Source organism: Electrophorus electricus, chromosome 2 (genome assembly GCF_013358815.1).
Source record: "Electrophorus electricus isolate fEleEle1 chromosome 2, fEleEle1.pri, whole genome shotgun sequence".
Taxonomy (NCBI): Eukaryota; Metazoa; Chordata; class Actinopteri; order Gymnotiformes; family Gymnotidae; genus Electrophorus; species Electrophorus electricus.
The window spans coordinates 26,314,626-26,341,238 of NC_049536.1; the positions used below are offsets into that span (position 1 = coordinate 26,314,626).

At 50.9% G+C, this 26,613-nt stretch overlaps 1 protein-coding gene across 2 annotated transcripts in view; it reads left to right on the top strand.

The window, feature by feature from the left end:
* LOC113581338 (receptor tyrosine-protein kinase erbB-4-like) overlaps positions 1–26,613 on the top strand; it is a 237,036-nt gene that overhangs the window by 113,963 nt on the left and 96,460 nt on the right. For both annotated transcript variants that reach the window (XM_035520983.1, XM_035520991.1), the window contains exon 3: positions 16,574–16,760. In XM_035520983.1, coding sequence (XP_035376876.1) covers positions 16,574–16,760 — 187 coding nt within the window. The remainder of the gene's footprint in view (positions 1–16,573; positions 16,761–26,613) is intronic.

A 26,613-nucleotide genomic window follows, 5' to 3' on the forward strand; every position in this document is an offset into this window, starting at 1 on the left:
ACGCCGTGGCTTATCTCCCACGCACACCGGTGGCAGAATAAAAGGCTCTGAGAGGAAAAGGGCCATGGGAGCACGCAGCTCGGGCTCTGCGTCGCCCTCCCAGAGGGGGGTGGCGACTATGCCTCGCCCAGCCAATCAGGGAGGGGGGACGGTGGCACACATGGTCCGACGCGTTTTATGAAGAGGTGCGGAGCGATAAGGGTTGGGAATGGAGATCTCGCCTCCGCAAGCCGCTCTCCAGCACAGAGACGACAAAAGGAGACTTCTGGGTGTCCTCTGAACTAGCACACCTCGCTGTGTGTGTGTGTGTGTGTGTGTGTGTGTGTGTGTGTGTGTGTGTGTGAGTGTATGTGTGCGTGTGAACGTGTGTGTGTGCGTGTGTGTGAACGTGTGTGAATGTATGTGTGCGTGTGAACGTGTGTGAGTGTATGTGTGCGTGTGAACGTGTGTGAGTGTATGTGTGCGTGTGAACGTGTGTGAGCGTATGTGCGTGTGCGCGCGCATGTGTGTGACTGTACTGTGGTATATATTTGTATTTGTGGAGTAACTGTCCCCATGTTGACAGAAAGAACATGCTGATACTGGGGGGGCATTGGCCCATGAGTGAACAGACGCCACAATGATAGAAATACAAGACTGTGTGCTGATAGCAGGATGTGCGCACATGTGTGTGTGTGTGTGTGTGTGTGTGTGTGTGTGTGTGTGTGCAGTACTACAGTTGGGAGAGGGTTTCATGTATTGTGTAACAGTTTAGCGTTAGTAAGTGTTAGCCATCGATCACGCAGTAAATAGGTCAGGTTGTGAGTCTGAAGAGATCCCCAAGCAAGAACTCCTTCTTCCCCGCTCTCTTTCTTTCTCTCTCTCCCGCTTCTCTCTCCCTCTCTGTTTCTCTCTCCCTCTCTCTCTCTCTCTCCCTCTCCCTCTCTCTCTCTCTCTCTCTCCCTCTCTCTTTCTCCCTCCCTCTCTCTCTCTCTCTCCCTCTCTCTTTCTCTCTCCCTCCCTCTCTCTCTCTCCCTCTCTCTCCCTCTCTCTCTCTCTCCCTCGCTCTCTCTCCGTCTCTCTGGATGTGTGTAGCGTGTCAGCGGTGCTGTACTGCGGTGACAGAGCTCTCTGGTGTGCCTCTCTCACGCTCTCTCTGCTGTTCACACACTCACTCTCGGCAGTGCAGCCCGTGCTCTACGAGCCTCTGAAATGTCATTCCGAACACACATCCCTTTTATTCCCAGATGTTATACCTCGATGCCTTTGCGGGTGTAAATGGCCTCCTATTAAAACTGGCATTCTCCATTGCCGTTCCCTCTCAAATGACAGGACCACAACATCGTTTTGGGTTTGTTGTTTTCGTCCAATTATTTGCCAAGAGGGGGTATTTATACGGGGCTCGCAGTAGCCAGTGGAACAAACCATTGTGATCACAGGTGGGGGGTGGGGTCCCACTTTGTCCAAATCCCTATGGCGGCTTCGTAAGCGCGGCTTTGTGTCAAAGGCAGATGGATGTCCCTGTGACGCTGGGGGGGTGGGTGGAGGAGTGTAGGGGAAGCATTGATGGGAGGAGGCAGGGCCTGAGGTGATGTTACTGAGGAAGGCCAGAATGGTTCAACAGTAGCAATGGAGAATAACTCCCGACAGGATGTCCATGGCAGGCTTCCTTTCTACATAAGAGTGGCAGACTCTAGCACTATGTTGGAATCCATCTGTGTGTGTGTGTGTGTGTGTGTGTGTGTGTGTGTGTGAGTACATGTGTGTGTGGGTGTGTGTGTGTGCGCACACGTGTGTGTGTGTGTGTGTGCATTTGTTTGTGTGTGTGTGAGCATGCGTGTGTGTGTGTGTGAGCGTGTGTGTGTGTGTGTGAGCGCGGGCACGCGCGTGTGTGTGTGTGCATTTGTTTGTGTGTGTGTGTGAGCGCACGTGTGTGTGTGTGAGCGTGTGTGTGTGTGTGTGTGTGTGTGAGTACATGTGTGTGTGGGTGTGTGTGTGTGCGCACACGTGTGTGTGTGCATTTGTTTGTGTGTGTGTGAGCATGCGTGTGTGTGTGTGTGAGCGTGTGTGTGTGTGTGTGAGCGCGGGCACACGCGTGTGTGTGTGTGTGCATTTGTTTGTGTGTGTGTGAGCGCACGTGTGTGTGTGTGAGCGTGTGTGTGTGTGTGTGTGTGTGTGTGTGCGTATGCGTGTGTGTGTGTGTGCATTTGTTTGTGTGTGTGTGTCCTTGAGTATGTGTGTGTTTGTCTGAGAGCCACTATTCCTCTATTATTCTGCGGGACCTTGAGAGAAAGACAGGCTGGTCTTCACAATGCCTGACTATAATTATGATTGGTGGGAAAATGCCCCTTTGACCTTGTTTTGGTGTGTGTGTTTGTGTGTGTGTGTGTGTGTGTGTGTGTGTGTGTGTGTGTGTGTAATAGATAAAATGTAAAATACGTAAGACTTACTCATTCCTTTTAAAGATGGTCATTGTAGAGAATCCAACGTGATCCATGTGAAAACACAACAGTAGTGTACTTAGCTTGGTCACGTGGCTCACGTCTGTGTTCACTGCTCATTCTCTATCTGCCCCCCTCCGATATCCCCCTCTGATACCGCCCCCCCCAAACCACCATTTCCACACACTAACTAGTGGCTGTTTGAATAAGAGCTCATTAGCATTACACAGCCATTTAGCTAAGTGACACTGGGTGTAATTGTACCATCCATCAATTGCTGCGTAATAACACACGTGGAAGAGCTAAATGTTGATTAGCTCGTGGCCAATTTCACTTGTAGCCGAAAATAATGGTCACAAGAGCTTCTGCGGGGCAAGGTGAGATCGCCCCCGTGCGCGCGCCACCAGCTGCTGACCCGTGCCAGAGGAATGAACTCCTGGGAAAAACAAATTAACACGTCGTAGGGGAAAAGTCCCGCGTACGGGGACAGGCTGGCCGCACGCACTCGTGCGAGCCGCACACCGCCGAGGCGTGGAAGCGGCCGTTACTCATCCCTGCATTCCGCCCTCCTCCCGTCTGGCGTGGCTGTAGCTTCTAGGAGTCTTCAGGGCTGTGCGCCTCCTGTTACCATCCTCTCTCCCGCCCATACTGCTCCAACTGTGATTCTTTCTGTGCCTTTTCTTTTAAAGTTCATTTGTCTTTTTCTCTCTCTCTCTGTCTCTCTGTCTTTCTCTGTTGATCTGTCTGTCTTTCTACCAGTCCGTCAGTCTCTTTCTCTATCTGAGCAGTGCCTGTCAGGTCTTCCTCACGTTTTCCTTAGAGGCTGTGCGACTCATGCCCCCCGAAGGCCGTTTAATAAAGACGTTTGTCGCGGCTCACACGTCCTGCTCTAGCCTAACTCCCCCTCGCCCTCCTGAGTGACCCGCCGAAACCCAACCGCCAGCCCGTAATTACGGCTTTTAGACCAGCCATTAATCATCTAAACGTCCATCTGAAAAGCGCGAGGTCCACCAAGCGTCAGGGGACGGACCTGTTATTAAAATAACTCTCCCAGGTTCCTGGCTATTGGAGGAGGAGGCCAGGCAAGTCTGGGGTAGCCCCGCCCTCTTGTGTCACACGCTGCGGTGTTCCCAGCTCCACCCTCAGCAACCGACCATCCTGGGCGGCTGGCCACTCGATGGCCTCTGGAGTATCATTTACGCATCACGATCCGTTACCCGAGCGTGGAGCTGGAAGCAAACGCTTGTCGAATCAGGCGTGCGGCGGAGGCGGGGCCGGCCTAAGAACCTCCGCCCGGTCTGCCCGGAACCTTCGACCTTTCCGAAAGGCTCCGGAGTTCGCTCCCGACGGCAGGATGGGATAAAGGACCTCCAACGGACTAACTGAATTGCTCGTTGGCTCGTGATGCTGTTCTGTGGTGTTAATGTCCCGTGCCGTGTCACTGACGGGGATGACGGCAGGAATGAAGGGTGAGACGTTGCCAGCCGTGCGTTCAGGGAAGAGATTGTTGCAACAAGAGATAGAGAACAAGGGGGTGAAAAGAAAAGAGAGGGAGAGAGAGAGGGAGAGAGCGAGGGAGAGAGAGAGGGAGAAATAGCAGGAGAGAGGAGGCTGTTGGAGTAATTACAGCTCTTTAGTGTGAAATTAGAGCATTGTCAGGGCCTGTTCCAGCACCGCGCCACAGCCCTGTTGGAACGTCATCGTTCCTTCATAAATATAACCAGTGCTGGGTAATTATGGCCCTTTTTTGTGTGTGTAGTTTTAAGCACGAATAACTGTGAAAGGCAAATTGCTTACTCTTTTTTCTGTTATTCATAAGTCGTCAAATTCCTAAAAAGAAAAATTGGACAGTAGGAGTAAGTAACGTGTGTCGGGGGTGGGTCTTCAGAAGTAGGGCAGGGGTGGTGGTTGGTTGGAGGGCAGGGGTTGGAGGTGGTTGGAGGACATGTGTGGAGGCGGTTGGAGGACATGGGTGGTGGTTGGTTGGAGGGCAGGGGTGGAGGTGGTTGGAGGACATGGGCGGAGGTGGTTGGAGGACATGGGTGGTGGTTGGTTGGAGGGCAGGGGTGGAGGCAGTTGGAGGGTTTGTAAATCCGGGCCTGCCCTTTCCAGGGTGTCGACAGCGTTTCAGCCTTTCCAAGATTTGACGATGAGACGCCAGACCTTGTACTGGACATGGGGAGGAATTTACAGGGCAACCTGGAGATCATAAATCCGCCCATGGGAGCAGGAAGTCCATTGACCGGGCAGCACATCCTCCTGATACACACACTCACTGTAGCACACAGGGTCCGCTGTAGGATCTAAACCGGGGGAACAGGAAGGCGAATCTCTACATCACACATGACAGGAAAGCCCAACAGCCTCAGATTAGCCATAGTTTAGCAGCCCAACCTCAGCCAGGTTTAAAGAGCACGTGCTGAGGATACAGGGGTTGCTGCTTTGACCTTTTATGCAGTAGTTGCTAACTCTCCGTTTTAAAATGCAGACTAAAATTAGGAAAAAAGGCACATGATTTTTTTTTTTTTTTTGTCCTGTTGTTTACTATGTAGTGAGTGATCCAAAATGCTCTCAGTCTGAGCTTATTCTGCCACGAAGCAATACCTGCTGGGAAATTCTTGGGAAACAGCAGAAAACAGGTTTTGCGGCCGACGCACACAAACGTCCCAGGCAGAAGAGCTGTGCAGTCAGATGTTGACGAAAAACAGCTTATGTGTGTGTGTGTGTGTGTGTGTATGTGTGTTTGTGTGTCAGGGTCACTCTCTCCTGACTCATTCAGGGGTTCCCAGTGTCCTGCGTCTGCCAGTGCAGGATTCTGTTCCGCTCCGTCCTGCGAGGTGTCATGATGTCGGCTTTGTTTCAAATAAACATCAAAGGCTCCGCCTGGCGTGCGCACCCACGAAAACTGTGTCACCAGCCACGGAAATAATGGTGGTTACCTAGAGACTCAGTGCCCCTGCAGCTGCTCCAGGTCGTCGTGGCGGGGCATGCCAGATTCTCTCTGGGGTTGATGCGCGCTCGCTGAATTAAACATGCCGTCGCCCGCGAGACCGAGGTGTGGCAACGCCCTCTGGCGCCCCCACTTTCGGGAGCAGCTAACTGGGTTAGAGGGGCATCTTGCCACCGCATGACGGCCCCCCTGTCTCCCCCACGCTTCCCCTCCAGGCCGAAGCCCCACGGCGACGAGTGCCCGTTTCAGAGGGAGTGTCCTTCAGCACACAGAGGAAGGTCGTGATCCTCCAGATCCATCATCTTTCATTGGCTAATAAAGCCGTCATATTTATTAAACTCCGCAGGCATACCGCCCCCCAGGATCCGGCCGGTCGTCAAGGCCAGGGCCCAAGCTGCCGGTCGGCCATCACGAGATGCTGCCCCACGCCAGAACACCTCACCAGCTGCTACGTTGCCCGCACGGCGAGCCCTAGTGAGAGAGGCATAATTAACGTCTGACCGGCCGGCCGCCACACGAATGGCCGAAGAGCTCCATCACTCCGAGCCGCAGACGTTCCAAAGCTTGCTCTCGGTTTTCTTCGCATGGCGCCTGGAAAATGCGACGTGGCACGTGGGCTTTTTTTTACTTTCAGAGTTAAAAAGGTAATCGGAGCTTTTTATGGGTTTTTATTTGATCAGTCTTCACCGTTTTAGCAGTTTAAACAGCAAACACGATTCTGCAAAAAAAATAGTGGCTTTATCAGCGCAAGCCGACCGATCCGGCCGATGGATATGAGAACGGACCTCTGTCTGTTCAGAAAGCTGCCCGTGAGTTTCCCACGTAACAGGAAGTACTAATGCACGCATACGACCTCCAAATTCCGACAAGGTGAGTAGAGGCTGGCGGCAGGTGTGCTGCAGGGCTCTCTGTCTGTGACCCTGTGAGCTTTAATTAATTCCGTGATCACCTGTAAATCATTTCAGATGATCCTCTTTTTCTGTCATTGTGCACTAATCGGATGACACTAACAGTAAATGTGTTTATCATCTGTTTTTAAGATGCCCCAGGGAGTTGAAGCGAACAGAAATGGCCTTGTGTTGCGTTCTCTTCTGAAAGCTCCGGCGAAGGAGTGTGTATTCACGCTCATGAAAAGAGCTTCTTATCCTGGCGGTATTGTTGATATCTGCTAGGGGAAAACTCATTCAAACCCAGCCAGAAGGAACAGGCTTGGTCCGGTCAGCGTCGTGAAACACCGCGACCCCAGCCGTCTCTGACGGCACTCGATCGGACGTTTTCATCGCCCGGGCGGATAACGACGCTCTTAGCGACACTTTAACTGAGCCTTTATCTGGCAGAGAGGGCGGTAAACAAGCTCGCGGCAACCGCAACCGCGCGCTTTCCTTTACCGAAGCCTCATAAAGGTGCGACTTCGCGCCTCATGTCGAGAACGAAAGAGCAGGGCAGACAAGGAAGACGAAGGAACCGAGAGAGGACTGGCAAGCGCGACCCTGAGGTGCCTGCCCGCGCCGCACGTCTGCCCCAAACGACCCACCTCCACCTCCACCTCCACCTCCGGGTCGGCGCGGCCCGATGGCTGAGGACTCCCCGAGCCAGCCAGCGTCCATACTGAGTGTGGTAGACGGGTGCTCGCTGATTAAATAAGCGCCGTCCATCACTAACGGCCCCAGCGAGAGCCATCACCTCATCGACCGCGTGCGATATTAACCACGACACCGGGCAAATGGGTCGGTAATTAACGCGGCAAATCAATAGCAAATTACTCTATTTGGGGAATTCCAGCAGGAGACGCCCCTCGTTAGCAGGAGAGTGACAGAGTCCCATCCCCAGGAGCAGAGATGAGGACGCTCAAGCGCTCGTCCCTACGTCCCCGTTACGGTGAAACTTTCTGGCGTCCGCCACTGCCGAGCTGTCCAGTGTCCCAGCGAAACTCTCCCGTGTCTCTGGCACGGCTGAAGTTTTAACATGACCGCAATTGTTAAAGCTTCCAGCGCCTCCATCACCACTAAACTTTCCGGTCTGTCCACATCTGTGGATTCAGTCCCGGAGTCCTGCCCTCAGACAAAGACGCAGGAACGTGCCAGGTAGCCTCATTCATGGATTACGCCCGCAAACCCTGCTGGAGATAATGCATAGATTTGCTTTGTTTGTACAACTTACTGCGTATAATGAAAACCGGTGTCCCCGGTGCACAAACAGTGCAGCTTGCCAGTGAGATAAATGAACACAGCATCCATTAATACAAAGTGCTTTAAACAAAACCAGCTTTTCAATACTGGTCAGTGTCAGTGCTCATTTCTGGTGCAGCTTTTGTGACTCCAGACACAACACAGCTAACTGTGGACATGATCACACCTGCCTGGGATTTCAGTCTCGAGATGGCCAAGCTCAGACACCGAATCAGGTTCTGTGACAACAGCAACATGCATTTCCACCAATTCCAGGGAAGCAGGAATAGTTTGACCTCCATGGACACAAAATGGAGTTCACACAGTTATGCTAACCTGCTCCTTCCTCTTCTGTCCGGCGCGTTCGGCATGACGCAGATCCGAAGCCATAGACAGCATTAGCATCTTTATCCGGTATTCAGGACACGGGTTCAAGTGTAGGCGAACAACCCACATTCCCTTTTGCATTGTTACGCGCAAGCTTGCATTACATCCCGTGTAGATTATGCCGCTAATTAAATTTGTAAATCAGGCTGCACTAACTCGCTAAAATGGAGAGTGACAGAGTAATCTCTGAGCCTTAGGGGACAAACCTCATTTAAATAATTTCATTAATTCTCTTTTGCCCCCTTCGACCCTTACCGCGAACCTTCTCCACCCCTCGCCTCTCGCCGTTTGCCCCGTTTCTTTAATGCTCGCCTTAAATGGAGGGGTCCTTTCCCAACCAGATCCCGAACGAGCGAACGCGTCTCTGGACCGCCGTCTGGAAGCCCGACGGCCCACCGCCGTGGGGTAACATGCGTTTTGCTCCTGTGCACCGCTGTAGATTGCTGGTGTTATTTGTGGTTCTTTGGACCTGCCGTCTCTACACCCTCTGTGAGAACGAACTCCGGAGAGCTCCTCTCCGTGTGTGGGAACAAATCCACACGCAGGACCGATAAACAATGAAATAAACGGTCCGCCCGGCGCACCGCCCGCGGTCCACAAAAGGGGCCTTTCCTTCTTCGAGGCTGCACTGGTTGAGGTCTTAATTGGGGGGAGTTTCATTGGCAGGCAGGTGGGGGGTTGTTATGGGGCCTGCATCGCTGGCTGTGGAATCTCGAACCCTTTTCATTAGCACGCCCCGCGTATGCTAATGCCTCTGTTTTCTGCCCTCAGCAGGGAGGCAGTCCCTGCACATTAAGAGCTGCGCTAGCGTTATTGTGGCCTTAATTCTTAATTTGCCTTAATTCTCTCGCTCTCCTGCTGGATGTGATGAGGGGTTTTGGTATACTTTGGAGGGGGTAGGGGTTCGGCGTCTGTACAAAAGGCACAAATGTACAGTGTCACTGAGTTGCCGTGCCATCTTGGGTAGCTTGTGTGCGTGTGTGTGCGCGATGCTACCTGTCAGTGAGTTATGTAAGTATGGACGTGTCCACACGTGTTCTGGTATATGTTCACATGTCTGTAGTTAAGGCAGCAGCCTAGCCTCTGGCACAAACACACACACACACACACACACACACACAGTTGGGTGACCTTTGACTGATTTTTCAGACTTTCCAACCAGCAATGGCATTAACAAAATAAGAATAAAACGGAAGACATATAACCTCACAAAACATTAGCACACATCATGTATAACACATCAGGGCTGTGATTTGTGTATTTTGATAATGTGGCGGTTCAAACCTTTATAGCGTTGCTGTTGAATCTCAGATTATTAAGGGAATTAATAACACTACCGTTGTGTGACTGTAACAGGAAAGCTTCCCTAGCCGTGCAGTACGTCTGTAATTATCAGGAGTTTTTATTTAGAGTATGTATCCACAGAAGGCAAAGTGGTTGAGCAGTGGGTGAAGATAAAGGAGAGATGGACATGAGAAGGGCTTCAAGGAAGAGGAAGTGGTGTGTGAAAGTCAGAGGGAAGAGGAGAAGGGTGGACATAACAAGTCTAACTGTTGTTCTTAATCACTGTTGTGCTGAATCAATACACACTCGCGTATGGTTCTGTATCTGTAATGTGACTGAAAGGGCTACCATTAGCAAAGTGTGTGTGTGTGTGTGTGTGTGCGTGTGTGCGTGCATGTGTATGTGTGTGTGTGTGTGTGTGTTTGTGTGCGTGCGTGTGTATGTGTGTGTGTGTGTGTGTTTGTGTGCGTGCATGTGTATGTGTTTGTGTGTGTGTGTGTGTGTGTGTTTGTGTGCGTGCGTGCGTGTGTATGTGTGCGTGTGCGTGTGTGTGTGTGTGTGTGTGTGTGTGTGTGTGTGTGTGTGTGTGTGTGTGCGCGCATTCGTGCTTCTTTCAAGTCCACATCTTGCACTGGAGAGGATATTTTATAGAGACTTTTAAGAAAACAGTTTACTTGAGAGCTTTCCTCCTGATGAGTCAGAGCACTACTACTACTACACACACACACACACACACACACACATCTAGATGCTGGCTGTGCAGTGAGACCCTCGTTCCTGTACTTGTGTTTGTGGTGTTTGTGGCTGGTGGCTGAGGAGATCATGATGGGTGGAGCACCTGTGTCCACAAACCGCCCCTGCCCTGCCCCGCCCTGCCCCGCCCCTGCCATGCCCTGCCCCTGCCCCGCCCCGCCCCTGCCATGCCCCGCCCCTGCCCCGCCCTTGCCCTGCTCCTGCCATGCCCCGCCCCTGCCCCGCCCCCGCCCCGCCCTGCCTAATCTAAGCTCTTAGCAGACATTATAGCTGGAAAGGCTCCACTCCAGACCTTCAGCTGTGAAACTGAAGTTTCTGTGTGATCCACACACACACAAACATACACACACACACATACACACACACACACACACACACACACACACACACACACGTAGACACAGACACAGATAGATACATGCACACACACAGACACACACACACACACACACAAAGTCCAAATATGAGTTTTATTGTGTTTTACAGTCATTTGACAGCCTTTGAGCTTTCTCCTCACAATCAGCTTTCCAGTTTTAAATCATGCAGACACTTTGTCCAGAACCGTCCACCTCCTCTGGAGGCTTTTCAAGTGACAGGAACCTGGTGTCTTCTCAACGGCCCATTTGCGTTACCGGTGTGAGCAGCTGAGGGGAGAACTGTCCTTAAAGCGGCTTCTCTGCGGTCTACACCATCAACCCTGTGTGGGCTCGGCGAACTCACATTAACAACGAAGCCTTGAGCTGAATCAAATCACATCATAAGTGTTGTGCAGTTTCTACTGTATAGTTTTAGATTTTAAGGTTTATGATAATCAGAGCTGCCTGTTTTGTCTTGCATGTTTGGTAAACGATGTCGCCATAGTCTGGCAGACGGAGCTGTTGAGTGTGAGGTGTTGTTTCTCACCCCGACGACAGGCTTGCTGTGTGAACGCTGGCTGGCGGCAGGTCGCCCCCTGCTGTTCTGGGGGTGTACTCACAGGGCCGAGCACAAGGCAGTAGACGCTTCACTGTGCCAGTGGGGGGGGACTCTCCAGAAACTTCCGCAGACGTCACCACCGGCTCGGTCGCAAACACTTTCTCAGTCGCCACTTTGGGAACCGCGATATCTCCACCATCTTCCCTGCGTCCCGCCAGAATAAAGTGATAAGCGCCCACAGCGGCGAGGAGTTATCACCCCTTCTCCGCCTTCACCAGAGGTCCGCACAGTAATTGCCCCCTTCATTCAAGCCGGGCTCGTCGACGCCGGCGATGTTCATTTCATCTCCTGGCGAACGCTCCGCACTGGCCAGCGCTTCGAAAGAAACGCGCCCAGGACAAAAAAAGAGGCTGAACGGCTCGGGGGTGGAAGGAAATTGTTTAAGTTGTAGTTAAAACACCACCTGGCAGACACTCGGAATCATCGTCTCCCTCGCCCTCCGATCCACCTTGACTGACGTTTTTAACAGTTTCCTTTTCGGTGTTTTGGCAGACGCCCCGATCCTCATTGACGTGCGCGTATCGTCCTGCCAGCGAGAACCCAGGGCTTCCACAGAGAGGAGTTTGAAAGCATCCTGTTTCGAGCTCCTCACCGGAAAAGCCTCCGTCCGGCAGCCAGATTACCACGAAGCGTACCGATCTGGGATCTGCCCTTGGGTATTCGAACACATCTGTCTTGGCCGCAATGAACTGTGATGCTTCTCACGGCGTTCCCGCTCACTGCAAATCCCTCGTATGTGATTTTGGAAACAGTTGAAATATCTGCATTGGTGACACTAGGCACTCGGCGGCTGGCGCGTGCGTCTGTAGCGCTGTCAGGAGGAACGCTCCGGAGCCCGAGGGGACCGCGGTGCCTTGGCAAGCTGCTCCAACAGCCATCCGGGCATCGCAAAGTCACCCCGGACTCGTGCAACTACTCCCCTCCCCCTCTCATTACTGACTGGGAATAATAACCGGCTTCTCCGTAGTTGTCAGAGGGTCCTTCAGACTTGAGAGGCCGATTAGTTTGATTCTGAAAGAATTCCCTCTCACGTTTTTTACGCACTGTTTCCCGTCTCCGAGCGAAGGCCTGTGGGAGAAGCGTTTGGCAACGGAAAACAAAAGTCAAGAGCTTAAAGACGCTTTGCGGGCACCGCTGTTTTTCATCCCCCGCGCACACGCTGACCCGGCTTCTCCAGCGACCCGTCAGAGCCTTGCACGGCGAGCGCCTCGAGCGAGTTCGACGGCGCGGCGTAATTTTGGGAAAAGCACGCAAACAAATCAAAACTTCTGGTACTCCGGCAAAGCGCGGCTGCCTAAACCGCGTGCCAGCCTGAGGTTGGAGAGCCCAAGCAGGAAGAGTTCAAGGGTTCCTCTTTGAACCCGCACACGACAGATGTGCAGAGCAGCAGGAGCACTGGGGGCAGAACCCGTTCACTCAGAGACGAGGCGCCGTGGAGGCCGAGACGCTCTCACGTGCCTGTATCGAACACCGTGTATCGGCCGATGGGAAATTAGAACTTCAACACAAAACACAAAAGGTGCTAACAGGCGAGCGGTGCGAGGACACGTTTCCGGAGCATTCTCTGCCCCTCCCCTGGACCCCACCTCTCCGAGGTGCACACAACGACTTCAATATGTATGCAAATGAGTTGTACTCAGGGTAACTTGTGCCGAGTCTCTCAAACATGCTAATGGTGTCATTGCACTCTTGGCTTTTATTCTTAATTGGGTGTTCCCTGCACCTGCCCACTTCCTCCATGCGAGAGCTCACTCACTTTCTTGCTAGTCCACTCTTTGTGTTTTATTGTCCTTCTCTCTCTCTCTCACTCGTTCTCGCTCCTTCACTCTCTCTGTTTTTCTTCCTCACCCTCTGCCTTTCTCCCTGAACTGGAACAGGTGAAGTATTAATTATGCATTAAAATATACAGGAGGCCGGCTCTGATCCGCCCCACTGCACCTCTTCCCTCTCCGCCGGCGCCTCCCAGTTTTGCTCTCCATCTTTCGCTTTCCGTCCATCCTCTCTCTCTCTCTCTCTCTCTCTCTCTCTCCATCCGTCGCTCTCGGAGGTCCAGGTCTGAAGGACCCTTTGCATTTCCACCCTGGGCACGTCGGCGGGACTGAAGGGAGCTTTTCTTCCCCCCTGCACGTTTCCTCCAACGAAACCCGGAAAGGGAGCCAAGCTAACACATCCATGGCTTTCAGAAACCAGTAGCACTTCCACTGGATCCGTTTTCCAGTCCCTCTGAGAGACTTTTTTGGAAAACATATTAATCTTTCTCCCCTGTTTTTCTTGCTCTGTTTCAAACTAGCTGTGTAATAACCCAATACTTTCTCAGTCGACAGTTCATATTCACGTGTTTTATTTTAAGTTCTGAACTGTTTCTAAAATTTTAAACATGCTAAAAAATAGTATGTTTATATGAAACATTATTTTATTTCCTTTGTCGTCAAATTTGATGTTTGCCATCTTAGTAGGGAAAAAAATTCCTTGACTTTGTCCCACATTTCTAAGCTGAATAAAAAGCACATTGTTGCCCAGTCAGTTGTACATAATCACAGTCAGCTGGCAGATCCACGACTAGTGTGAGAGGCTTGTGTGTGTGTGTGTGTGTGTGTGTGTGTGTGTGTGTGTGTGTGTGTGTGTGTGTGTGTGTGTGTGTGTGTGTGAACGCCAATTCCCTGTAATCTGGATCTTCCCACAGACCCAGACGAGTCCCTGGTATTCCAGGACCCATCTGCAGGGTCAGGACGCTGGTGGGCCAGTTTAAAACACTCTCATGGGCTGGTCTTGCATCCTGTGTTCTCTGAGACAAAGGAAGCCTGGGCCTGAGATCTTAGTGAGAAATGTGGAGTAAATTTAGAGCAAATTTAAAATTTAAATTTAGTGTTTAATTTAGGATTAGATGCCTGTAGGCATAGCCTGCAAGGGAGCGTGCCCTTCTGCACATGGCCCCTCCCACGGCCCCGCCCACGGCTCCTCCCCTTTATAACTCAGCCTTACCTGAAGATGCAGTGCCCTTTCCCTGCAGACCTCTTAGGCCCAGGAAGACATCCATACACACAGCTCACCCCCCCACACACGTCCTCCATCTGTAGGTAACAGGCCTCTGAGTGGGAGAGTGGGCGGAGTCACGTGGAGGGCACGGCACCACCTCTTGCAGTCTTTGACTGACATCACAGCGGCACCCTTGGGCAGGCTCGGGTCTTCCTGGGACATCGGCCGACAAAAGCCCGAAAGCAGCAGGTTATGAAAAAATAAAAAATAAAAAAAAAGCCACGGGGCCATTATCTGTGAAGGAAGCTTGTAAACGCAATGAGGGCTTTTCCTCTGCTCTTCTGCAGTTTATTACTGAGTAAACAGCGCGCGGAGAAGAGAGGCATGACCGCCCCCTTCCCTGTCCCTGGGAAGTATTGATCCAGCGGCTTGAAAAGAAATTAGCTGCGGAGAGAGAGAGAAATTTAAATTGATGCTGGAAATAGGCTGAGAGAAATCTGAGCAAACTAATCCTTTAATTAAATTAGCTGGAGTACAACAAAGACGCCTCTGTTGGTTGTTGGGTTTTTTTTCCCTGCCCTTTTCTGGTCATTTTCTTCTCATCATAGACGGAAGCAGTTTTCCGAGGTTGCTAGGTAACTGGGATGGGTTTAGTTTGCCAGTGGCAAGGGCAGTGGGGTATCTGGTATGGCCTGCTAGCTGTGTGGGGTATTTGGCAAGCCTGGGGTGGGTGTGTGGGGTACTTGGCATGGCCCGCTAGCTGTGTGGTGTAGTTGACGCTGATGGTGTATGTATGTGTAAATAAACGTGTATAATGCAGGTTACAGTAGATGTGTGTGTGTGTGTGTGTGTGTGTGTGTTTGTGTGTGTGTGTTTGAGGATCAGGTAGAAATGTGTAGTATGACAGGCTCTGGTGCTGGTGTGTGTGTTTAGAGGTTTGTGGAGAAGGTGCGGTGCCTTGGGCAGAAGTATGTGTGTGTGTGTGTGTGTGTGTGTGTGTGTGTGTGTGTGTGTGCACGTGTGTCCCTCTGTAGATAATACTAGCCTTCTTGCTATGTCGGAGCAGAGAGAATCTCAAAGCGCCCCTGGACACTGTATGCCCCCATTCCACTTTAATGGCTGGTCTCTCCAACTTAATGTCACATTATGGCAGGCCTAGGGTGGATGTGTGGGGTGGATGTCTGGGGTAATCCTAACCCAGATTAAACCTAGTTTAAGACTAAATTACATCCATAATACCATCATGCAGGACATGCATGCTAGATGCCTGTAGACACAGCCTGCATCAGGAAAACTGGTCAACTGGTTAAAGCCCAAAACATACCCATCATTCCCCACACCAACATGCTCCAGTAAACACCAACATTCTCCAGCAAACAAAAACCAACATTCTCCAGCAAACACAAACACCAACGTCCTCCAGTAAACACCAACATTCTCCAACAAACACCAACACCCAGAAACAGGGTAATGTTGACTTATGGCTCCTGAAATAAACCTGATATAACCATCCAGATCTACCAGGAACAGAACGGAACATTCCTGGGGTAGAGGGAACCTTCTAGAAACATTTCCAGGAAAAGGGGAACCTTCTGGAGACATTTCCAAGGTAAAGAGTACGTTCTGGAGACATTTCCCACAATCACGCCCACATGCGGCGCATGATACCATTATTGCAGGGCTTACAGGAGTTTTCTGAAGAGTGCTGGACAGGTGTGAGGACACACGTAAAGCCCTCAGCCTGCTGGCCACCAAACATCCTCTGTGCTGATGCCAGACGCCGGCCGTTAGCCGGGGTGAATGACCATGGTGCGTGCCACTTAGACAGGCCTCGGGCTCAGATGGGGATCTCCACATTTCACCTCAGCTGAGCGTCAGACTGCCTGACAGCTGTCAATCACAGCAGCATTGGAGTACAGCAGATCTCATAGCCGCCTGTGTCCACAGAGAGTAGTATGAGCTCTCTACACACACACACACACACACACACACACACAGAGGTTTGTGTGCTAAAATAACAATCCAAATCTACCAATGTGAATGAAACATTTTAGAGACATTCCTGCATCCCGGAAAAACGTTCTAGAGATCTTTAGAAGGAAAGAGGCAATTCTGCAGTCAAGTCAAACATATACAAATATCTCTACACATAAACTTGCACACAGAAACACATGCACAGTCAAATACAGTACACACAATACACATATGTGCAAGCAGACCACACACACACACACACACACACACACACACACACACATGCGCGCGCATACATACACACATGAAATTGTCCAACCTCTCTTGTCTTGAATATTGAGACGTGCAGAGAGGTCATGTCCGAGGCTGTGTGGACTTCCTGCCGGTCACCTAGAATCGCTGTCTGGAAGGGCGGCACTCTTGGCTGTTCACTCTACACTGCACTGACACGCTTCATTACCCATTACCACGTTGACACAGGACATAATAAATTTACAATCCATCTGTGCTCGATGTTTGTGAGACTCACCAAGGTCGTGTTTATTACTGGGGTTCGCAGTGGCTTGTTTCTGAGTGTTTTTTGTTTTGTTTTGTTTTGTTTTGTTCTTCATGGCACATTGTTAAGCATCTTAAATATCAAAAGCTTTGGCTTATGTCACCCTGAAAGCCTTTTCCCCTGTGTGCAGTCCATCCGGGAGGTGACCGGCTATGTGCTGGTGGCGCTGAACCAGTTTGACTACCTGCCTCTGGAGAACCTGCGCATCATCCGCGGGACTCGACTCTACGAGGATCGCTACGCCCTCGCAATCTTCCTCAACTACCGCCGCGACGGCAACTTCGGCCTCCGCCAGCTCGGCCTCAACAACCTCACAGGTATGGCCTTTGAAGGTGCCCTCTGAACCTCACAGGTACGACCTTTAAAGGTATCCTATGAGCCTTACAGGTGCGGCCTTTAAAGGTGCCCTCCAAGCCTCACATTTATGGCCTTTAAAGGTGCCCTCTGAGCTTTGCAGGTGCGGCCTCTAAAGGTGCCCTTTGAGCCTTACAGGTACGGCCTTTAAAGGTGCCCTCCAAGCCTCACATTTATGGCCTTTAAAGGTGCCCTTTGAGCTTTGCAGGTACAGCCTCTAAAGGTGCCCTTTGAGCCTTACAGGTTCTCCCATCATTTCTGGACCCTTTACATAGTAACCAGTGAGAAAATGAAGCTGGTTTTCACTCTTCCTCGATGGAAACACACTTGTTTGTTAAGTGGTTTGGGACTAGCCTAACTCAGAGTGTAAACAAAAATGGGGAAAACGGATGAATATTTATTTAACAAATGAATGATGTTTTTTCTCCCCCTATTCCCCAAACCAGAGTTGTATGCTTTTACGATTGTACAGGGCTGAAGTGATTGCGGGTGGAATCAGAGCCGTAAAATCAGACGGCTCGTTTTGCACGAGGTGGTGGAGTCTTGTTTAGACGGACAAGGTCGAATTGATAGCACAACTCAATCAGCCTGTTTTTTCATGTTCCTGGGTTATGCTGGGTGGAATCGTGATTGATTAGATCCCACCAACACACTGTTCACTTTCCTTCATCACCGGTGACGTGGGCCACGATCAGTTTCACCGTATCCATTTAGAACAGGGGTGTCAGAGTCCAGTTTGGTGACTGCTCTGACCAGACACGCCCACTAAACCTGAAAATTGACGGATGAGTTGAATCAGGTGAATTTAACACGATTATTACACAATCTAATTTTAGTTAATGTGGCACTGTGGTGTCAAACTGCAGCCTGAGAGTTCCAGACAGTGGCCTGCATAAACGCAACTGTTTCAACTCATCAGTCAGTTTTCAGGTTTAGTAGGCGTGTCACTAAACGCTGCTGGACTGTGTCCCTCCAGGACTGGACTTTGATACCCCTGCACTTCTACATCATATCTCCATACAGACAAGACCCAGAAATGTCCCCTTCTGCTGTAGAGAAACGGCACAGTAAAGACTGCGAAGTCCTGCATACTTGAAAACTTCCAGCAGTGTGGCTCACATGCCTGTGTAGTGGTGGAGGGATATGTGTGTGTGTGTGTGTGTGTGTGTGTGTGTGTGTGTGTGTGTGTGTGTGTGTGTGTGTGTGTGTGTGTGTGTGTGTTTGTGTGTGTGTGTGTGTGTGCAGCAGGTGCGTGCATATGTAAGCAAACATACATAGCATGCATGTGTGTGGACGGCTTCCTACTTTAACCAGCCATTTAAACGGCGCGTGTAAAACACACACAGATCTGAACCTTTGATGTTCTGAGCTACTGCGTTTGCCCTTATGGGATTCTTATCATGACGCCTTCAGCCAGAACCCCTAACTCGTTTCAGCACCCAGCGAGAGTGCGTCGCTCACTGCCCCCGAGACGCAGCAGTCATCTCGGATGGCGGGGTCATCCTTTTAAATGTAGCCAGCTTTCACCGAGCACTCGTAGAGATCGAGAGCAGTCCTCGTGTGAGACGAGCATTACATCAGCACTCCGGTCCTCACGGAAACAGAAGTGGCGTCGCGCCTTTTAGGGACAGGGGGAAGGAAACGGAGCAAAAGTGTCGAAGTGAACACATTAGAGAGGAAAACCGCAGAGGGCTGAGTCGTCAGGAAAAAAAAGGGACACGTGAAAAGGCGTCAGCAGAACGCGTTGTAAAGTGCAGGGCTCTTTTGTTATGAAGCAGCACACCTGATGTTGCAAGCGCACAGAGAAACAGAGGGCTTTGTCAGCCAAGCCTTCGGCCAGTCCCGCATGTACGGTTCACCTGACATGTTTATTTCTGCCATTCGTTACAGCGCAAGACCAATTTCATTGGTGCTATTGGACACTTAGCTGCTTACTGTTCCATCTTTCCTCTGTGAATAATTATTGTGCTTTGCGGGATGCGATTTGCTTCCCGTGCCGCTGCCAAAATCAAATATTTCGCTAAATAATTTTGATAAAAATATATCAACCATGGATTTTTGCTGTTGTTACCTGGCCCAAGCGGGAGCGTGCGGCCAGCGTTCCGATCACCTGTCCCAGCTTTGTCAGAAACCAGGCTGAAAGTGTTAAGGTATTACTGCACTGTGTTGAGGTTTAGGGCAAAGGCAAATGAATGATTACAGAACCGCCGAGTGTGGAAAACGGCCCCAGGGTTTCCATTGCGCTCGCACGAACTGCTGAGCGGAGCGGACGTCTCTCCCACAGGCGCGGGCGCTTTTAAAGATGTCTGGTTTATGGTTTCTGAGGTGATGCTAAGCTGCTCTGCTGGTCCACACAGTAGCACTGCTTTGGGCTGTTAGTTTCCCTGTCATGCTTTCAGTACCAGTTTCAGTATGTTCAGTACTTGTTTCGGTACCTTTTTTCAGTATGGGTTTCAGTACCTGTTTTAGTGCGTGTATCAGTATGTGTTTCAGTACCTGTTTTAGTGCGTGTTTCAGTATGTGTTTCAGTACCTGTTTTAGTGTGTGTTTCAGTATGTGTTTCAGTACCTGTTTTAGTGCGTTTCAGTACCGGTTTTCCTGTAGAGGCGTTGTAACGTGTATACTGTGACCCATATTTAACATATAACACATGGACATCGTGTTGTCACTGTTCTCAAACTGCCCCAAGTCCATTTGGGTTGAGAGCCCAAGCCGCAGTCTGAGCGTGGTGGCATAGGTGCTGGGGGCGGCTCATCCCGTGTCCTGGGGGGGGACAGACACTCTCATCGCAGTGCCTGATCACTGGTATTATACAGCACTCCCCTCTTTGGCAAGATGGTCCAGACCGCAGCACGGCCCACGCGTCCCTGCTCCACTAGCTTCTCACTGGCCGCTGATTGGTTTGCTGAATGGCTCCATGCGACTGAGGACCCCTAACACCCCCCCCACCCCCCGGCCCGATCCAAAATGGCAGCAGCTGCTCTGGCTGCTTATTAGGAGCATCCGTAAGTGAGGACTGAGAGTGCAACAGCGGGGTTTGATTATTATTCCAGGGTAGGCAAGGGCTGAAGTGGAGAGAGGGAGAGGACGAGAAGGGGAGAGAGAGTGAGAGAGAGAGAGAGAGAAGGAGAACGAGAGAGAGGGAGAGAGACAGAGGAGCAGAGACAGATTCTTAATATGTCTTTAACTGCAAGTCCTTAATTGGTCATTCATGTTGTTTTACTCTAGTACTGATTTGGCAGTACTGTTACTGAATATGACCATGCAAATAACACTTACTGAACTGAACCTGAGAGAGAGAGAGAGAGAGAGAGAGAGAGAGAGAGAGAGAGAGAGAGAAGGAAGCATTCCCAACCATGTCCATAGCTGAGTCTCAGATAAACCTGCACACGTGATGTGAACCTCCTTTGTGATGTTGTGTAGAGGGGGTTGGAGGTGATCGGGGGAGGGGGGGGTCGTACTGTACAGACACGGGACGAGCTCTCAGACACGCCCACGAGGGGAGGTCACAGACACGCCCACAGGGGGGATCTCACAGACACGCCCACGAGGGGAGGTCACAGACACGCCCACGGGGGGAGGTCACAGACACGCCCACGGGGGGATCTCACAGACACGCCCACGGGGGGATCTCACAGACACGCCCACGGGGGGATCTCACAGACACGCCCACGGGGGGAGGTCACAGACACGCCCACTGGGGGATCTCACAGACACGCCCACGGGGGGATCTCACAGACACGCCCACAGGGGGAGGTCACAGACACGCCCACTGGGGGAGGTCACAGACGCGCCCACGGGGGGATCTCACAGACACGCCCACGGGGGGAGGTCACAGACACGCCCACTGGGGGAGGTCACAGACGCTGTGCCATGCTCACTTCACCCCACCTTCCCTCCACTAACACGGGTCTGCTCTTTCTTTAGGGTGTTTCACTCCTCCATTCTCAGGATTCTCTCCTCCCTACTCCCCTCTCTTCTCCTCTCTTCTCTTCTCCTCTCTTCTCTTCTCCTCTCCTCTCTTCTCCTCTCCTCTCCTCTCTTCTCCTCTTCTCCTCTTCTCTCCTCTTCCCCTCTCTTCTCCTCTCTTCCCCTCTCCTCTCCTCTCTTCTCCTCTTCTCCTCTCCTCTACTCCTCTCTCCTCTCCTATGACTGTTTTCCTCTCTTCTCTGCCACTCTGTACTTTCTTGATCTCTTTGTGATTTTTTTTTGTTTTTGTTTTACCTTTTCTACATTCATCTTTCATCCTTATATCAGTTTTCACTTCACATCATCTTTCTCAGTCTTTCTATCTCTGTCTCTCAGCTGGCGCCTGTACGTGTGTGTGTGTGTGTGTGCGTGTGCATGTGTGTGTGTGTGCGTGTGTAAGTGTATGTGTGTGTGTGTGTGTGTGTGCATGTGTTTGTGTGTGTGTGCGTGTGCATGGGTATGTGTCTGTGTGCGTGCGCGCGGGTGTATGTGTGTGTGTGTGGGGGTGTGCGTGTGGGTGTATTTGTGTGTATGTGTATGTGTGTGTGTGCGTGTGCGTGGGTGTGTGTGTGTATGTGTACGTGTGCGTGCGTGTGTGTTGACAGGGCAGGTAGATGGGTTGGCAATAGCTGTGTCAGCTGAACATTGAACTCACTCACTGCCCAGTAACCCTGAGGCAGTTCAGAGCTGGAACACAGCCCAGACACACACATGCACTCTCTCTCTCTAAAATATTGCTTCCTCTCTATCTGTCTTGTCTAATTGTTTCTCTCACTCTCTGCCTCTCTTTCAAATTCAAATTTCAAATTGAAATTCAAATTGCTTTATTGGCATAATTTGCAATTAACAGCTGTGAATTATAGTTGCAATTAACAACTGTTGCCAAAGCAATTAACAGAACTATTAACATTAAATGTACAGTGGTGTGAAAAAGTGTTTGCCCCCTTCCTGATATCTTATTTTTTTGCATGTTTGTCACACTTAAATGTTTCAGATTTATTTTAATTTAAATATTAGACAAAGATAACACAAGTAAGCACAAAATGCAGTTTTTAGATGAAGGTTTTTATTATTAAGGGGGGAAGAAAATCCAAACCTACATGGCCCTGTGTGAAAAAGTGATCGCCCCCCTGTTAAAACATAAATTAACTGTGGTTTATCACATCTTTGGAAATCTGAGTTCAATTTCTCTAGCCACACTCAGGCCTGATTACTGCTACACCTGTTCTCAATCAAGAACTCACTTAAATATGACCTGCCTGACAAAGTGAAGTAGACCAAAAGATCCTCTAAAGCTAGACACCATGCTGCGATCCAAAGAAATTCAGGAACAAATGAGATATAAAGTAATTGAGTTCTATCAGTTTGGAAAAGGTTATAAAGCCATTTCTAAAGCTTTGGGACTTCAGCGAACCACCTCCAGCGGGCGTAGTGCTCTGTCGTTTGTGTGGCTCGTCGATGTCCTGTTAACGAAGGCCATGCGCTCCCACATGTACGTGTAGCTGCTGAGTTCTGTCCGCTCCACTGTCCCTGTGCGTCCTGCGGTGTCTGTCCTGGCCAGAGACGAGACATTTAAAAGCTGACGGGGGGGCTACCAGAGTTCCTTGCTTCCATGCGCTCCCTAAGCATCACTGTACCTGACATTTCAAATTGCTGCAATTGTGATTTCAGAAGGTGTCCAAGGCGTTGATTTACCCAGTCCACCCTGGTTTATTTATTCATGTTTTTTTGTCTCTACACCAGAAGAGAACCAGCCATGATGAATTCAGCTGGTAATTACTGCCTGCTTGGTTTGCAAAATAATAACAGCCTCAGTAAAAGAAAGACACTAACGTGTTTTTTAATTCTCCTTTCATCCCGCCCTTTTGGAGCTAGTTTTCAGGTTACGGTTGTTGAACTGTACGCTATTGTCCCTGTCCGGCTCAGCGGAGTAATTGAACGCTACTGTAGGAACCTTTGACCCTCAGGAAGTGTCAGATCTCGCCCTCGCGGTTTCTCTCTCTCCATCTGCCAGATCCGTTCTCCACAATGTGCGTCTACTGAGTGTCTGTAAGCATCTGCGCCTGTGATTGTGTGTGTGTGTGTGTAGATCCACAGTCTCTCCATCCATCTGCTGTCCCTCTCTCATGCTACACTACCCACACACAGACTCTCTCTCACACACACACACACACACACACACACACACAGTCGCTCTCACACTTATTCTGTCATACTCAGATGCTGAATAGAAGGTAATACTGGACATAAGTGAACTCTTAAGAGCAGAGAATGGTGGTGGTGAGTTGTAGTAGTGGTATGTGAGTCTGTGTGTGTGTGTGTGTGTGTGTGTAACTATCATGACTAGCGTCTGTGCCTGTGTGTGTGTACGTGCGCACGTGCATGTATGTGTGTGTATCACGTGTGTATCGTGACTAGCAACTGTGTGTGTGTAACTATCATGACTAGCGTCTGCGTGTGTGTGCATGCATGCGTGCGTGTGTAACTATCATGACTATCGTCTGTGTGTGTGTGTGTGTGTGTGTGTGTGTGTGTGTGTGTGCGTGCGTGTGTGTAACTATCATGACTAGCGTCTGTGTGTGTGTGTGTGTGTGTGTGCGTGCGTGTAACTCTCATGACTAGCGTCTGTGTGTGCGTGCGTGTAACTCTCATGACTAGCGTCTGTGTGTGTGTGTGTGTGTGTGCGTGCGTGTAACTCTCATGACTAGCGTCTGTGTGTGCGTGCGTGCATGCATGCGTGCGTGTAACTCTCATGACTAGCGTCTGTGTGTGCGTGCGTGCGTGCGTGCATGCGTGCGTGTAACTCTCATGACTAGCGTCTGTGTGTGTGTGTGTGTATGTGTGCGTGCATGTAACTCTCATGACTAGCGTCTGTGTGTGCGTGCGTGCGTGCATGCGTGCGTGTAACTCTCATGACTAGCGTCTGTGTGTGCGTGCGTGCGTGCGTGCGTGCATGCGTGCGTGTAACTCTCATGACTAGCGTCTGTGTGTGCGTGCGTGTATGCGTGCGTGTAACTCTCATGACTAGCGTCTGTGTGTGTGTGTGTGTGTGTGCGTGCGTGTAACTCTCATGACTAGCGTCTGTGTGTGCGTGCGTGTGTGCTCCCTCTGAGCCGTCACGTGTCCTGAGAGCCAAATAGGAGCCTCCTCCCAACTCTTCCTCAGGAAGATGGCTTTGTAAAGTTAATGCCCCTCTCAGTAGTTTGGTACGTCTTGGTAGTCTTGGAAGTGTTTCAGAGACGACTTCTCACACTCAGGGTTTTTATTGTACAGCACAACACTAACTCCTAGCTGCAGTCTGATCTTCTTGTACTCAACTGCAGATATGTAAGTACCTACCTATTCCAGTACACACACACACACACACACACACACACACACACACACAGGGGATTATTTATGTAAAGATGTATTCTCATTCCAAACACACACACACACACGTACACGCACGTGTGCGCAGAGATCTTAACAGCACATTGTGTTCTCCAAAACGCTCCTGTCTGTTCAAGGAGAAAATGTGAATGATGGCGCATTAACCCCAGCGAGTGGCGTGCGGCGTGTCGCCGAGCTGTTCTGGAAGAGCGTCGCCCAGGGGATGAAAGACAAAGTGGAAACAGAGAGAGACTAGAGTGAGGGTACAACCCCCCCACTCAGTACTCTCTGACTCAGATACCATCTCCTTCCTTCAGCTCTCTCTCTCTCTCTCTCTCTCTCTCTCTCTCTCTCATGTACTAACCCCAAGCGCTGGGTGTCGAGTCAAAGCAGCAGAGAAATCTTCTGCCTCTCCAACACCTCGTCTCCATCTCCGCCTCGCGCTAGGCAGCTTCCAGACCCCGGGTCACTTTCAATTGTGCGTCTAATTGATTACTTCCCATGCAATTACGCTTGTGTCATACTCAATATTTCACTGTGGAGGCGCGCGGGGGAGGGGCCGGGGGAGGGGGGAGGGGGCGATCCTCTTGCCAAAGGACGCGAACGCGCGACATCCGCTCCGCGCTATTAATCTTCCAGCGCAGGTGCAACGTGGCAATAAGCAGTGGCTTGCGAGCTCACAGAAGTGGGAAGGGCGGAGCAACGATGCGGTCCCCGGCTGCTGCGTCAGAAATGGGGAGGGTTGGGTGACGCACACGGTGGGTGGAGCAGGCGCGGACGCAGTGCTCCGTCGTTTGTGTGGCTCGTCGACGTCCCGCTAACGAAGGCCACGTGTGGACCCTGCGCAGTCCTCCGGAGCCCTTCTGCGGGATGCTAACGCGCACAAAAGCCCAACACCCTGTTCCTTCCGCTTGGGAAGGGAGGAAGGGGGAGGGAAAAAGACAACAAGGCCCTGGGAAATGCAGCTAAAAGGCGGAAGAATCCCTTCTTCATGGACTCCTGTTTAAAAAGAGTTATGGGATTGGGGGGGGGGGGGGGGGGTGCGTAATTACAGTGAGATGAAATGGAGCGAGCATTTCTGCAGTTACTGGCCCGCTCGCGCGCGCTCGGCCCACTGGAGGAAGCGGGCGCATTAATAATGGATCTGGTGTCATCATTAAGAAGTTGAATGATTAAAACATATCTTCTGGCTTCAAACACTGCTTTGCTCTCAACAAAAAAGCAAGAACGGAAGGAAGGCGTGTCGGGGGAGGGGCTGGAGGAGATTGATGGACCAAGGAATCCAGTGTTTAAATTAAATTACAACAATTATTTTATGGGGGGGGGGGGGGGGGTTCATCATGAAAATAAAAACAAAGTAGGGAAGTCTGAAGTGGAAGCACTGCAGGAATGTAAGAGGGAAACGCCCCATTCTAGTGCTACTTTAAAGTCCCTGGGGTAGTTGGGGACCCGCAGTTCAGCTCCCAGTGTGCACTGCACATTAAGGCATGTAGAACGCAGAGCATGCGAAGGAGCAGAGCCTACGCTGACTTCAAGTACAGACTTCGCGGCCGGGATTCTCGCATGAAGACCCGTAGGATTTCCTGCCCACCAAACCACATGTTCTGTGCTGTCTGGCCTTTAGCAGCCGGGGTACACTACGTTTATCACAGGGCTGTTTTTCCGGGACCCTGGCGACGCACTACTCTGTAGAGGCCTTGTCAAAACATTCCAGCCACGCGTGCCAGGAGGTCTGCCGGGAGATCGGCCACGGTCGGTGAAGAAGCCAGTGTCGTCACGTCACACGGGACGTCGAACCACGACACATCCACGTGGCTTTAAGCGCACGAAACGTTCCGTGGAACTCGTTCCCAGGGTTAACGTCGCTGCCAAAATCTGATATCGGAAGCAAGATAAATCTTCCAATACTGCCACCACTGTTCTAGTTATGGCGCGTCGGAAAACCGCCGCTCGGACCCCACAGGGAGACGTCATTTAGCTTAATACAAATTACAGAAGAAGTTAGTGTCGTAGCCAGTGCATTAACTGTTAATGAAGATCTAAAATTATAATAAAGTATAGCCACAGTTCAGCAAACCTGTGGAACACATACCAGTTAGACAGAAATGAAAATCTGTGATCAAAATCACTCGTCTTTCTCCTGTGTTGTCACTTCCATCACACGGTCTGCTGAAGTCTTGCATCCCAAGCAGACTCTTTTGAAGTTCTCAAAAAGCGCACGGTAACCCCAATGCGGCCTAAGAGATCGGGAGACATACGGAACTCTTTGGTCTTGCGGACCGTCTGGGGGACCTGCGTGTTAGGCTCTTGATTGGGCAAGCACGGAGGAGTCCAGAGATCGGGCTCTAGCCCTCAAGCAGGACATGCGTGCAGCGTCCTCTAGGACGCAGACCATGGTGTCTGGGTCCAGACGCCAAGGTGGTTCCGTGGCGGTCCAGCACATTTGACTGGAGACCCTTGAAGATAACCCTGTCC